The sequence below is a fragment of the Triplophysa rosa genome, linkage group LG6 (genome assembly GCF_024868665.1).
Source record: "Triplophysa rosa linkage group LG6, Trosa_1v2, whole genome shotgun sequence".
Classification (NCBI taxonomy): domain Eukaryota; kingdom Metazoa; phylum Chordata; class Actinopteri; order Cypriniformes; family Nemacheilidae; genus Triplophysa; species Triplophysa rosa.
The window spans coordinates 6062244-6077920 of NC_079895.1; the positions used below are offsets into that span (position 1 = coordinate 6062244).

Here is a 15677-nt window from a genome sequence, read left to right on the forward strand (position 1 = left end):
ATTATGTCATTACTTTGCAATTTGCACATTCTGATGCATTGATCTCTATTAAGGTCTATAAAAGAAATCATCGTACAGTGTACATGCATGTCGTTCCCAAGTTTATTAGATCCATGTCGCGCAGTGTGACCTGTCATGATATTATAAGATCGCTAAAATCGCTGTAAACTGCAGCAGGCTTTAGTTTAGGATTAAGGAGGCAGGGCTACTTAATACGCGAATGCAGAGATTTGGCATATATGTCTTGTTTTTTTACGTTTTGTGTTAGCATTTTTTGAATTGTGGCATTGTATTATGTCTCATTTAATACAATCACTTTCTTATAGTATTTCTCATCTGAGTCACTTTTGAAGAAAAATTGATCCTAAATGAATGAATAGAAAAAAAATGAAAACATTCACCCAAAAATTCTGTCATTGTTTACTCACCCTTTTGTTATTTCAAGCCTGAATGAATTTCTTCTGCAGAACACAAAAGAAGATATTTTGAAAAGAATGTTGGTAACCGAACCACAGCGGTACCCTTTGACTTGCACTGGTTTTTTGTCCATACAATAGAAATCAATGGGTACCATTGTGGTTCAGTTCGCAACATATAATTCTTTTGTGTTCTGCAGAAGATAGAAAGTCATACAAGTTTGAAACGAGGGGAAAAATAAATAATTGTAATTTCTGGGTGAACCATACTTTTTAATAGAAGTAATTTTATATATTAACCTAAAGTCTGTATATCATAGCATCTGTTTGGCCTTCGTTTAATTTGAGTTTTTGTACTTTGTCTGCACGTAATGCATGTTCTGTATACATTTAATAGGGTCGCACTTGCTTTGATAACAAACACTTATTATCATAGTTTGCATCTTGAACTGCTCACTTATGTAGCTTTAAAAACACTCGGTGTGAATGAATTTCCTGTGATCTACCATTCTGATGATCGGCTGGGAACTGGCATTTCCTGAACGCAAATAATTTCAGTTTTGTAATTCTCTAGTAGTTGATAGTTTGTGGCAGGCTGTTAAGTGCTGGTGGTGTTTAAATGCAGGAAGTGTAATGGAAGATAGCAGGGGAGAGAAAGACACCAGTGGAAATAAGCTCTGCCTTGTTGATAAAGCCGCTTCATTACTTGGATATTGTGTGTCTGGAATCATTATGCATAGGAGGGCCTTCTGAATCTCAGGTTTTATTGGCGGCCCTCGCACAACTAACTCTCATCCATTAGACAAATCATGGAGTCGTGTATTAGATTAGCTCTAAACCTAGCATCAAGGCTGTTGTTGCCAGCCGGCGGAACCTTTGCTATTCGCTCTTCTAATCCGGAGAATGAATAATGCGATTGAGAGCATCTGGAAGATATTGTCATACATAGCATTCCAAAACATTTATTAATGGAACACAAAAATCCATTTGAATATTTTGTAGCTTAATTGCATCGTTCTGTGCCAAATGAGAAGAGGAAAGTAGCTTAATAGGTGACAGCTGAAGGTTTTAATATTTAATCAAATCACAAAACTTGGTTAATATTATTAAATGCAGATGACAAGCCTTTTTAAATAATAAGATGCCAATGCCATTCAATGGCTCTCTATGCTTGGAAGGATGCAGCTTGATCTCCTGCTGGCTCTGAACCTCGGTAACCCCAAAGTGGGGTTATGACTCCCTCCTGTGGCGAAAGGTCACTACTACAGTAACTATGCAGATATGTCCCATACCAGCAGAACAGGCTGACAAACACTTTCTTTGACTCCATCAAAAATGATTAATAGAAGAGTAGAGTTTACAGGAATCAAGGGCACTGTGAAAATGAAAGTGGATAAGTTTCTTTTTCTGGTTTAATTCTAGTTTTCATCTACTTTAAATCACTTAACACCAAGGATTTCCGTGGACCCCTGAGGGTCAGTACATGTCATGCAGAGGATCTGTAAACAGAAATCGAAAATATTCTTATTGTGGTACATTAGAATGTATGCCATATTGTTTCATATTTTCATTTTATTGTACTGTTTTAATGTTTATTTTTGTTGTTTATTTGCTAAATGAGGTGCATATGGGGTTGTATTTTGTGTGATATTTTCAGTTGTGGTGTTTCCAGTGTGAACTCGATAACAATTCATTGTAATGATAATAATTCATTTTAATTAATTAATTTTAATTATACACCTATTTACTGGCAACGGTATGTTTGTATCGTGGAGGACAACAGACAGGTAGGCATGTTTAGTCCAAACAAAATGTAAATGCTGACATTTCATCTGTTTATTTTCATGTAGAAGTGCGTAACATGTCTGTTTGAGGGTGTGTGAAACATACCAGATGTTTTAAATATTGCGTCTGACTCTCCTCATCTTTAATGACAGGTGTGAAGGTGGATTTTGTAATCTAACGTGTCAGAATGTAGCTGAGTAACCTTCTGTTCAAAGTCAATATACCAACCAACTTTACTTTTGTAGTATTGTTTTTAATCACAGCTTATTAACACACGATTTACACAAGCGTGGGACAACTTACTCGATGCTGATGTAACATTTAACAAACGTCCTAATAAAAAAGACGTGTATCTACAACACGACAGGTGTATTTAAAAGCGAGCGCTCCATCAGCCAATCCCACACTTACGTTGAGCAGCGGAGGGAGGGCTCTTATCTAATTTTACCGACTTTGAACCAATCAGACTAGCGCAAGGCGGAGCGTAGTTGCAAGGGGGCGTGTCTCGGGCTTTGTGCCGTAGCAGCGCTGAAGAGCGTCTGAAGAGAGTAATGGCATGAGCTTTGCGTCGAGATCCCGTCAAACCACAGTACTGCGAATTTCTCGCACCTAAACTTTTACGCTGTTTACGGAGGACTATTTACCAATTACACGGAGCGTCTCGTTGAATTATTTGCATCAACACACAGCAGGACCACTTCAGAAGTCACTCCAGAGCAGTTGCGTGCCAAGACATTTTAAATATAAAGGATATGATATTGGACATGTGAAATACAAGGGTAACTTCAAAAATGAAGCTGGCGTCTTGTCTGTGTTGCCTCGGCTTTCTTCTCACTTCAGTGGCGATCCGGCTGAGCCACTCGCAACAAGGTGAGTAACGACTGCCCATCGTCTCGTGCGCAAAGGTGATATGTTCTCATGCGCGCACCTATAAGCTCGGCATACTTTTTTGGCGAATGAATTTCGCAGTTCCCATCCTCTGGTGTCTGGAACCATCGCATCTTTTTTGTCATTCACTAAGCTTGATTTGCAACAATGAAACCTGTCTGAAATCTATAAGATGCTACATTGGTAGCCTATATTAAATGAGTGTCATTCATTCACCACCACAATGATGAATCATATAGATTTCATGTATGGAGTGCCTGTGTGTTTGAGTGCAGTTGACTGGCATACAGTTGGAGCTGTGGCACTGATAGCGCAGAATGGCACTGTTGAAGTGGCAGTGAAAGGGGCATTCAGTGTTCGTTGGACGTTGTTTTGTTATTCTCACCCCGTACACTGTCTGAGTAAAAGAGTTTAAGCGCTTGTCTGTTTCCCTGCGTGTAAAAGTCGCTTTGTTGACGAACTGGCGTGTGTTTGTGGTGACTGGTTCATATTTTACTTTTTTTGTGGGGAAACAAGAAAACAGTAAACCGGTTGAAATGACATCATGCTATCAAATGTAATATTAAGCTACAGTCTTAACATTTATTTGTTAATTTTTAAGGAAAACGCAGTTCTTTTAAACTTGTTTTTTGTAGCCTGCAATTTTAGATGTCATTTGTGGTTTGCTTGTATTCAGGGTGTTTTCTCTTTTTATATATGACTATGACTGTGACTATGCAGATTTAATGTGTTAAGGGCAAATGGCATGCAAATCGAATCAGAGATCTCCTGTTTTACCACGTAAGAATAATCGGAATTCAAACCAACGTTGCGTCCAGATCTCCACATGGTGGTGGTATATGAACCGAGATACACGAATCACATCTCTCTCTCTCTCCCCCCTCTATTTCGCTCGCACACACGTATGTGATGAATAGTCAGCTAATCCTCAAACGTAGCTCCATCAAAATGTATCAATATGAAACACCAGTATCGATTGCAGTCGTATAAATGATGCTGCAATTACCGATTCTTCATCACAGTCGAGCTAAATTGACCGCATTTAAATCCAAGTAAACTTTATAGCGAGGCGTTACACCAGTTGATCAAACAGAAAAGGTTGTACGATGTCGTGCGTTTGCTTTGGAATACTTTGGGATGTTCGGCAGTTAAAATAGTAGGCTACTGTATAATAATTATAATGCGTATAAGTCTAGATCGGAAGAACTGATCATTGACTAAAATACAGAATCGACCGTTTCAGTTGACCAACTGAATGTGGGAGAACACAGCTTGATCTTTATGGTTCATGACTAGTGTCAGTGACTTTGGCAAAGAAGCGAGTTGACGCACTTCTGCTCCGCTGCGCGCGCGCGCACACACACGGATTGAACCTGCGCTGCCCCGATCGAGTTATTTTATAGATGAAATAAATTGAAAAACCGAACCGCACAGATACTATTAACGAGTCCGTAAAAATAAAAAAGAAACGACACAATTTTGCGAAGTATAAGGCTACTGATCACCGGATTTTTATAAGTTTAGCCATGTGAAAGTAGATGTGTTTAAAAGCGTAGAAATAAATAGGCCTACAATATTCCAAATAGTTCTGCTATACAAACGTAAAAATCCATAAAAGTAAGTTGCTACATATATCCGTCATGCTATAAAACATTAAGCATGCCACATCATAAATAATAACATTAATTGTAATTTATTCAGTACAGTTTCGAGTTGATATGCTTCCAGAACTGTTCTATGTAGAATCCCTGAACCTGTTCGTTCGGTTTAGAGTTGATGAGACGATCCGCTTCATGAGACCACTGCAATATGCAGTCGTGTTTAAATCACTGTATTGCTCTTTATCTGTATCGGTTATCGCTTCAGTCTGTCTGAAGACAGCCGTGCAGTCTTTTCCGTGACATTTCGGAGTGCAAGTAGAAATACTTGTGGGGAACAAGAGGAACATAAATATCAGTTTGTTAATAGGCTTAGGTTTGGATTAAGTCTCGACAGAGAGGAGAGACTCGCTGTTGATGAAAATTAATGGTTCAGCAATTAAACTCTTCTCTATATCTGCTCTTTTTTTCCTGGCTAGGGTTACTGCTACAATAGAGCTGTATAACATTTGCAAGCATAGGAGAGTGATACTGTGCACACCAGTTCTTCTAAGAAAAACAGCTTCACTCGAGTAGGTGGTTTGGCTTGTAATAATAGCAGAAACCTTTTAGGTGCTAAAAGGCTTTTTTAGGTTGTGCTAAATCCTATTTAAAGGGCTCTTTATGTTAATAGTTTAATTTAAAACCAGATCTACTTAATGGCAGGTTTGTTTTAGCTCGGTTAGGTAGTATTTATTTCAGTGTTGTTATATTGATTTAAATTTGTGTTAACTCTGTGAAAGAAAAAAATTCTTGGCTCAGTTTTGTCCGGTCTGGCCTCAGAGCTAATACAAGATTTTGATTGACAGGGCCCATATGAGGCCTAAGTATCCCACGGGAATCCTCTCTCTTGCCCTACTTTATCATAATGATATTTTTTTTGCCTATAAGTTGTGCCTCTGCTGAAATGTTACCACCCTGTCATATGCAACCTTCCTCATTCACATAATTAACTGTTGTTTAAGTTATTAATTTAAACTGCAGCTTTGATTTGACCTAGCCTTATTGTATACTTCCAGGGAAGCACATGTCAAGTTCACAGTACATCTAAATGTTTACATAGTGTAGCACAGGCGAGAATCTCTATCACAAAGAAGGGTAAAGCATTTAGTTTTATTGCAGCTTTGAGAGACCAGCATCTCTCGCGTCCTTTTTATTTAGTCAAAGCAAGAGGCCACGCCGCTACAAACGCCTGCCTACACAGCAATAAGCCATTGTCTCACAAAGCCCATTTATTTCGTTTTTCTCCATCGTGGTCCAAGAAAGGCAGGTTGACCTCTGAGCTCGTGTGTTTCAATGAGAAGAAAAGCAGCCTTTGATTCTGTTAGTAGTGCCAACTCCTGCCAAGCGAAGGCGGGTTCCTGCGCAGCGTGCTCCTCTCCGCTTCTGCCCCGAGTGTCTCTCCCGCTGGACCTGCTCTGACTGACTGTTGCTGTACATGCTTGGCTTAGGAAGGTGCCGCCTCATCCCGATTTACTCTGTAGTGCAGAGAAGCAGAGACTGATGGGAATTAGCTACTTCTAAAAACACATTTTTATCGTTGTTTGCTGTCGGTTCCTTTGGCCTTCCATCACTCAGACCTGTCGTAGGTTTTTAAGACTGATTTAAACACTGGCAGAGACCCAAACCTAAATGCTGGTTACTGAGACTGAAATAAAATATTTTCATATATTTTTGCTTACGTTTTCAACATTTTTGCATTGGACAGGATATAAAATGTGCTGAACCCAGAAAAACAGATGTACATATTTTGACATCATTTTTTCACCTTTTCTTCTTTGAAGCGCAAAAGAAGATATTTTGAGAATTGTCTTAGTGGTCTTGTGTCCGTAAAAGAAGTCAATGGGGCCAGCGTTGTTTGGTTACCAACATTCTTCGAAATATCTTCTTTTGTGTTCTGCAGAAGAAAGTCATACATGTTTGGAATGACATGGGGATGTGTAAATGATACAAGAATTTTCATTTTTGGGAAAACAATCCGTTTAAGGGTCATTTATTCAAGATAAGCAGAGCTTGTGTTTATTGCTGTATTTTTTTTTTTTTTAAATTTTCATTTTTAATTTAATCTCAAGATGTGTGTGGACAGCCTCTTTCCCTTCTTTCCAAAGTACTTTTTTTGAAAGGGGGGTTCTCTCCGCTCTAGTGTAAATTCAATTACATGGTCATTTGACAGTATTTGCCGAGCAGTATTGTGTTACAATTAGCGCCTGCACAGTACAAAATGCCTTTGCGAAGCCTGAAGTCAAAGAATCACAGCGCCCATAAGGGAGAGACGGTGTTTAAACTGCGCCTTGCTTTACATTCATATGCACATGCCGTGTTTACCGTCTTCTGTTGGTTCGACACATTACTGAACTGCTGTCAGTATTCATACATGCAGTGTTTGACCATGGGTAAAAGGGCATGGCAACTCATGTGTAATTCATAACATAAAAATGTTTGCTGACATCACATTCACTACAGACAACAGCTTTAACCATCTGCAGAGTATCTAAAAGAATCGCATCAGACAGAAGCCGAGCTATTCGCTTTTCTAGGTCAGTTACGTGGTAAGTCAGAAGTTCAAATCATTTAACCTCTGACTGCAGAGCCCTGCTGGCTGGGGATGCTTTCTTGTTATCTAGAACAGTAGTGATTGCCAGTTTGGCTCCTGCTGTTTTCTTGATTCCCATTTTTTAAAGTTCAGCAGTAATGTGTTGAAACAAGAGCAATCACACTTAAGTGAATGTAGTGGAATCTAATTGTTTCCAAACAACAGAGGCAAAAAAGCATTTACAGCTTCATCTTTTGCTCTCTGTTAGTAAAGGTTTAATTAACCCAGAAAATAAAAATTATGTCATCATTTACTCATGTCTTTCAAAACCTGTATAGGACTTATTCTTGCGAAACGCAAAAGAAGATATTTTGAAAATGTCTGAAAGTGGTTGAAAGTCAATGGAATGGAAGTCAATGGGGCCAGTTTGGTTACCAACGTTCTTCAAAATGTTTGTGTGTGTGTTCTTTAGTAGAAAGGAAATCACACAGGTTGGGAATGACATTAGGGTGAATAAATAAAGAAATAATTTAAATTTTGGGATGAACGAGCTCGTTAAATAACCAAATTGCTAAAATAATCATTCAGCTAATTTTAGATGAAAGTACGATGAACCGCTTCAAGACGTTACGCAACTCATTTGATACCGTTTTCTACTTTCGCAGACTGTATAGATGTTCTCTGTTTTGCTGAAGAACAGTTCAGACTAGCAGGCGAGTTTTATAATTGTCCTCTTCACTTTCAACTGACAAGGGTGAAAGATTGACAGCCATACAGGCAATAAACAGCACAATACCAATCAGTCGCTAGCCATTGTTTCACGCAGACTTGAGTTCCGCCTCTTCGTACTGACAAAATTCATAACGTTCACTTTTCTGACTCATTATACAAAGTGCTATTCAGATGTACATGAGCTGTTCAGACGTCCATAACTATGAAGTTTGAGAGCTGCTTTTGTCCCTCATTCCTAAAGCCAAAGACAGGCTTTGTCAGCCTACAATTAAGAACAGCAGAGGAGCTGTTAATAAGTGCCATTCCCGAGGATTTCGTCTGTTTGAGGTTTTAGAAGGAGAGAGCCAAACATGGCTCTGATTGACACTGCCAATCATTTAATACGGAGTCGTCCTCTTCTGGCTTCTGCTTTCGTCTGCTTCAATTCTTCCTTTCAACTTCTTTCATCCGTTTTTGTGTGCACGCCACAAAAGGGAGAAATTAGTATGACAATAGATATAGGCCTAATCTTTGCTAAAATGCGCTCATTACCACGGTGCGTGGAATTAAAAGCGATTGTATGGAATTAAAGTTAATTGTGCATCCCCAATTTCACGTCTTTTCCCTCTGTTGTTCCAACCCGGTCTCATGAATTGCGTATAAATAACACGCTGTTGCATTATCGTGTAATACGTACGCCAAAGTTAGATTTTGCGTGTATATGATACGCCAATGTTTGCGTGCACCTCGCTGGAGAGCAGCCATTTTGAAACGTACATGAAGAGGAAACACTGAAATAATTAAAATAATACTGTTAGGTTTAGGGTTTGGGTTAGGGTAGAGGTTATAATATGCACGCACGCTAACGTTAGGTTTAGGGTTTGGGTTAGGGGACAGGTTAATAAGACAAATTACCGGTTAATATGCACGCGCGCTATATAGGCGTATCATATGCACGCAAAATCTAACTTTGGCGTACGTATTTCACGATAATGCAACGTGCGTGTTATTTATACGCAATTCATGAGACTGGGCTCGTTGTTCTCTTGGAGAACAACTAAGTGAGCTGTTTCTTCTCATTTAAACCCACACCTTAACCTTTTACTTATAAATAGTGAAGAGTCTGTAATATTTTTTAATTCTATAAACAAATTGCGCCTTACACTACTGACCGTTTCATGTTTTTCATTCATTTTTTTATTCATTGTTTTGTGGCATTTTTTACATTCATAGTAAATGCAGGTTAGCATCATTATTCCAACAAGGGTTTGGGCAATATTGACCATTTCAAGACGACTGCCGTGGCCAACTAGTCGTAATCTTGACTGGCTAATGTGTGCATGTGAGGAAATATCAGAAAAGTAGTAAAACGTGTGGATGAATGGAAGGTCAAAATTAAAAAGCGGTAATTAGCGGAGGAGTTAAGCGGTTTCTCGCTCTTTCAGTCTCTCTGTGTCATTGCTGCATAATTAAATGTTTGTATTCCCTCTCAGGGACAGATTTTCATTGTGCTGTTCGCAACAGACACATTTTGTCCCCGCTAATGAAGCTCTCATGGATGTGAGCGGTTATAGGTGATTTTGCGGCCCATGGTGGCACATAATAGCAGACATCAGGGAGAGAGAGAGAATAGGAGAGAGAAAAAATGTGAGCAGAAAGGAGAGATTTGGAAGGGGAATAAAAGCATTGAGGAGTAAAAACTGAAAGTTAAAAGAGAAACTAGCACTTTTCACAATTTTCATTGTTGCAAAGCAGCTTTACATACATCATAATAAAAAAAAAAATACAAATAATACTAGTGGGAAAATTAAAGAGAATATACAGTATTAAGATACATGGTATTATTGCAAGTTTTTCTCTATGCAATGTTCACTGATGGATTGTCAGAAACTATAAATTATTCAATCGAAGTATATTAAATTTAGGTATATTATTATTTTAAATATTGTTATCAGGACTGGGAGCCTGAAATAACAATTTCCCAGAGCGATTTGCAATAATACCAAAACGTGCGGAAAGAATATATTTGTTAAAATATGTTAATGTGTATGTGTCAAATGTGTATTGCGGCAAAGTCTTCTACCTTTGTTATATACAGTATGTATTTGTGTGGAAACACAGACCAAAAAGACAAAACTTTTTTTCAATAAGATGTGAGCAATTGTTTCCTCATTCCAATTCAGTATACCTAGACAACCATAAGTTAGCACTTAAAGGAACAGTTCACCCAAAAATAAAAATTCTGTCATCATTTACTCACCCTCGAGTTCCAAATCTGTATAAATTTCTTTGTTCTGATGAACACAGAGAAAGATATTTGGAAAAATGCTTGTAACCAAACAGATCTTGACCACCATTGACTACCATAGTAGAAAAATGACAATGGTAGTCAAGAGTGCCCCAGAACTGTTTGCTTTCCTACATTCTTCAAAAAAATGTATTTTGTGTTCAACAGAACAAAGAAGTTAATACAGATTTGGAACAACTCGAGGGTGATTAAATGATGACAGAATTTTCATGTTTGGGTGAACTGTTCCTTTAAGTCAGTGGTCACCAACCCTGTTCCTGGAGATCGACCGTCCTGCAGACTGCAGCTCCAACCCTGCTTCAGCACACCTGTCTGTAAATATCAAGTGAACCTGAACACCTTGATTAGATAATTCAGGTGTGTTTGATTGGTGTTAGAGCTGAAATCTTCAGGACGGTCGATCTCCAGGAGCAGGGTTGGTGACCACTGCTTTAAGTAAACACTGTGGCGCTATGAAAACAAAAGCACTGTTTATCTGAGCATCCCAGCCGGCATTGCATAACAACATGGAATCAAGCAAAGCTGTGACTTTGAGGCGGGACTGACTGCCTGTCAATGACAGGGAACATGTTTAGAAACCATGTTTAAAATTATTTTTACAATTCAATTTGATGACGCTTTTAAACTTTAAAAACTGTGCCTATGCTGTTAGGACGATCAGTGATGCGTCTGCTAAGCACTCCTGTGGCCGAGCAGTCACCTTGGTGCAGAGAAAATATAATGTCTGCCGTAAAGCCACATAAAGCATGGAAAGGGGTAAAGGCAATTGACCTTGGCTGCCTGGCTGACTGCAGGAGGGATGAGCCATGTGCCGAGCAAAGACTGTCGTTCGACCTGTAGAACCTTAGAAAAGAGAGTTAAAGAGAGCCGGGCTTACAGATGATTGGCTGATTTTGCCGCTGAATTATGTAGTTATTTTACACTGTGAAAGTCTGTTATTAGCTGAAAAATCATACTGTGCTTTTCTTCCCCCAATGAATTGACTGTGATGCAAGCTCATTCCTCTGATAAAAGGTAGTACAGCAGAGAATTGTGGGTAGGGCAGCACTGCAGGCTTTGGTACATTAGTAAGAAAAAATCCTATGCAAAAGTCCAATGTCAACTCTGTAGAGTTTTGCCTTTTGTGGCTGTTGACTGTAGACAGCAGTACTTAATCTAGGTGGTCCGCTGGTGACCTGGTTATAGACACACACACACACACACACACACACGGCTGAGATTGAGACTTGCGGTGTATGGGCAATGGGCATCATGCTGAGGTGTGTACTGTTGGACTGTCCCCTGTTACCTGATACACACACATAAAGACACATTAAACCCCCCAGCAAGGTGAACAGAATGCTGATGCAGGAGCATTTTGCAATATGGAGTGAGACATTTGGAAAGAGAGAGAATCTCTAATTTTAGCTCCAAAGACTTAAGGGCCAGATATTCGTTTTCTTTACTTTTTTTGGCATGAGGTTGCGTGAAAAAAGCATGGGTACAGTTCCCAGGAGCAGTGGGTAAAACGTCCACTATCAGAGATGCTGGACAGCCCAATAAATCAAACCTCACTCAGGGGAGCCACAAACTTGTGACAGGGACATTTTATCCTGAACGACCACCGGACATCTAGAGTCAGATGCTGTATGACGCTCACTTTTCTCTTGACTGCATCTTTTCTCTCCAAACTCACCGTTGGCTCACCCTAGGGGTGCTTATGGGATTGTGATCCAGGTTATGAAAGGGGGTAAAAAGTAACGTTAGCTTCATTCATATGTTATACAAGACTCTCTAGAGTCTAGATGTTGACTAGAATTTTGCAGACACTGATAATTAAGAAAAAGCTGATTTCCTAACTATCCATAGTTTCTAAAATAAATGCATAAATGTACATGTGACATATGCAATCCATCCGTCAATTGTCTGTACAGCTTTTTCCCTTTTGGGGTTTCAGGGAGGGAGAGCTGGACCCTATCCCGGCTATCTTAGGCCAAAGGAAACCCTGGACAGGTGGCCAGTCCATCACAGAGCAGATATGTCATTTTTATATTGACCCCTCTGACAATGTGAACGTTTTTAGAAGTAGGTTAAGGTTACTGGAGGCCACTGATTCAGAGTCAGATTGCTTATCCCACTAAAAGTTAAGGTCAGGGGTCGAGGTTTGGCTGGTTGGCAAGATCCATTTAGCATTTAGTAACTACAACATTATATGAACGAAAAATTCGTTCTGCAGTAATGGTCATTTAAAAGTAGCTATTTATTATGATTAGTAGTTTTAATTAAGAAACAAATCTTTAAACTATATTCTTTATTATATTATAGTCATGATAATCTTTTTAATTATTTATTTCTAGGCTTTTAAAGGAGTAATGTGGAATTTTTAGCGGCATCTAGCGGGGCAGCTGCGAATTGCATCCAACGGCTCACTCCACCCCTCCCTTCGAAGCACTACGGCACCTGACACAGGACTAAGCTGTTGTCGTATTTTCGCTTCTTTGCCGAAGGAGATAACGTATTTACGAAATGCGCTCTGTAGAGCAGTTTGTCCGTTTAGGGCTACTGTAGAAACAACATGGCGAATTCCATGTAAGGGGACCCGGGGTGTATATAGATAGAAATAGCTCATTCCAAGGTAACAAAAACATAACGCTTCATTATGTGAGATCTTAAAGAGCCCATTGCATGAAAGTCAAAATTTTTCTGTGTTTAAGCGGTATAATCGGGTCGCCCCCAGAAAACATGAAAAACAAGATCCCAGTAACTTTGTTTTGGTAAGCCTTTCTCTGCAAGCATGTGAGAAATCGAGCCGTTCAGATTTCACTCCTGATGTGACGTAGACGCAGGCTCTTATTATAATATTACCGTCCCTTAATCTACACAATTCCACCCACGGCGCTGCCGCCATTGTTGTTTTCACAAGCGACAGCGGTGACGCCATGGCTCGTGGATAACATGCAATGTAGTCGCTGCACAGACTCATAACCTTGGAAGAGACAGGAGTGGATTTATTTTATTTTTAGTGGAAATCCCTCAGAAACCATAAGTAAAAACCTGCTTGTTTGCGCAAATCACTTCAAACCGGAGTGCTTTTTTAACCTGGGACAGTACAAGCAGGATTAGCTTCAAAGTTGTTCCTCAAGAGGGATCGACACCAACTGAACGAGACAAAGCTGCCGATGTAAGTAATATTTATCAACAGTCTGAATTGACGTACATGTACCGTATATATAGGAGGAGAACGTTAGCTAAGTCACTTACGGGCTAAATATAACATTCAAAGCCAGTGTTAAACTTACTCTTTTTTATATTATTTAGCAAATGGGCACTTGGAGTTTAGCTGTATGTATGTGCGTTAATATGTTCAGCTGCGGCAAGCTGTTTGTTTTGCTAACGAACAGGGGCGAACACTGGGGTAAGTTTCGTTTTAAACTTCTGAAATCATTCGTCCTATGGCTAAAAAATCTGTCACAGCATACTAGTTATCCTCTCACGTTGTGTGTGTAACGTTATAACTTGTCAACGCATTCCGTGGATTTTAGGCAAGCATACACGCACAACGTGAGCACTGTTTGCTGTGACAGATTTTTTTAGTCTCCGGATGAATGATTTGAGACGTTTAAAACGAAACTAAAAACAGAGGAGTTCAGGAAACATAATTCAGCTAAACCATTGCCATGGCAGTACACGTGTGTTGTGTTGACACGCCGGACGGAAGGGGGGTGGGGTGCGCTGTAACTCATTATCATTTAAAGAGACATGCACCAAAACGGGTTGATATGAGCATAGCTGTTTTTGACGAGGCAAGAAGGGTTTTGTTTACACAGCCATTGAGTGTTTTTAAGCAAAATATGTTCCAGACATTTCACGAAGACCCTAATAAATCATACCAACTTGTTGAAAGTGCTCATTAAACGAGTCCTTTAATACACCTCTGAAAACATAGTTATGTATATTATGTCAATAGATCTTCCTAAATACCGTATTATACACAGCACCTTTAATAGTCACTAGTGAAGGACTCCGGACTGTGTGTGTTCTTGTGGAGCCATTGGCCAGTTAGAATTGTCAGCATTTCAGATCATCATAGCTCACAAGTTTAGCTCCATCCTCGTATTTCTTGGTAAAAGTTTTAAGATAAGATAAACTGATTCCTAACCAGATGTTACAGCTCCCAAAGCTGTATCGGCAAATCTGTGTTGTAGCATTTGTTCTATATGTTTTCGTTATAGTTTTCCTTTATGCAAGTCAGATTTTTTTATAACACTGAGTGTTTATGTCGAAATGCTTGTGTAGCTGACGGTTTGCAGTGTATGTGTCAGGCACTCCCAGCCTTTACTGTGCATGTTTTTAAAGGGGAAAAAAATCTCTTTCACTTCTCTGCCTTCACTTGTTTGACATATTCCAATTTTCTCCTTGTCGCTTGTTAAGTCACAGCCTGGTATTGTATTTGAGAGTGATTTTATTTGTGATTGTGCGGACGTTGTGTAAATCTGTCGACAGCCGCCAGTTGTTTTATGTCTTTTGCTGTTGATTGAAGGAACTCTTGATCTTTTAGATTTTATAGCCTGACTAAATTCTATTAGAGGGGACCTGCTGTACTCCTGTTTTCCTGACATCTTTTTCTCAAAATTCTTTTTCTTATGGCCTTGAAGGCAAAAGCTCATGTACGTGATTGATGTAGTGCTACCTTGACCAAACTCCTCGTAATTGATTTTGCCGCAAACGCAGCGGGTTAGAAGATATGAGGGGAAAATCTGGTTATGGAAGAAGAGGAAGTTCAAAGGAAGTAATGCTGCGTTCCCACCAAACGCGAATGAAGCGTTAAGCGCGAGTGATTTACATGTTAAGTCAATGCAAAGACGCGATAGGACATCCTGCGGTGCAATTCGCGTGAATGAAGTGGCGAATGAGGCGTCCTGAACCAATCAGGAGCTTGCTCTAGTAGTGACGTAATTATGACGTAGCGTGCGGAGGCAGAAATCCGAAACAACAATGGAGGACAAAATCATCGTCGCTGTATGTGGATACCCGGAGCTGTACGATACATCTTAATTTTATCGAAACAGGAATAAAAAGGATCTTGCTTGGAAGAAAGTGAGTGAGGAGGTCGGACAATCTGGTAAATTGTAAAAAACGATCTTTACTCAATTTAAGATATATATATATATATACATACAAGACTGGAGCCGCCTGGCAGAAGCCCCTCCCATGACGCGAATTCGCGTCTGTTGTGAAGTGAATTTCACGCGCGAATGAAGCGAGTAAACTCAAAATGTTCAAGTGTCCAACTACACGCAAGTCGCGTTTGGTGGGAACGCTCTATAAGAGGGATGTCAACATGGTGGTGGGTCATTGTATCAGTAGGAGTGAGCCTCAAGGAAGAACTTTGCGATTTGATGTGGGCGTGTCCAGTGATA

General features: G+C 39.6%; 1 protein-coding gene across 5 annotated transcripts in view; it reads left to right on the plus strand.

The window, feature by feature from the left end:
* Positions 1-2723: 2723 nt before the first annotated feature.
* Positions 2724-15677, plus strand: part of LOC130555312 (receptor tyrosine-protein kinase erbB-4-like) — a 261288-nt gene continuing 248334 nt past the window's right edge. For all 5 annotated transcript variants that reach the window (XM_057335417.1, XM_057335419.1, XM_057335418.1 and 2 more), the window contains exon 1: positions 2724-3071. In XM_057335417.1, coding sequence (XP_057191400.1) covers positions 2993-3071 — 79 coding nt within the window. In that variant the 5' untranslated portion in view covers positions 2724-2992. The remainder of the gene's footprint in view (positions 3072-15677) is intronic.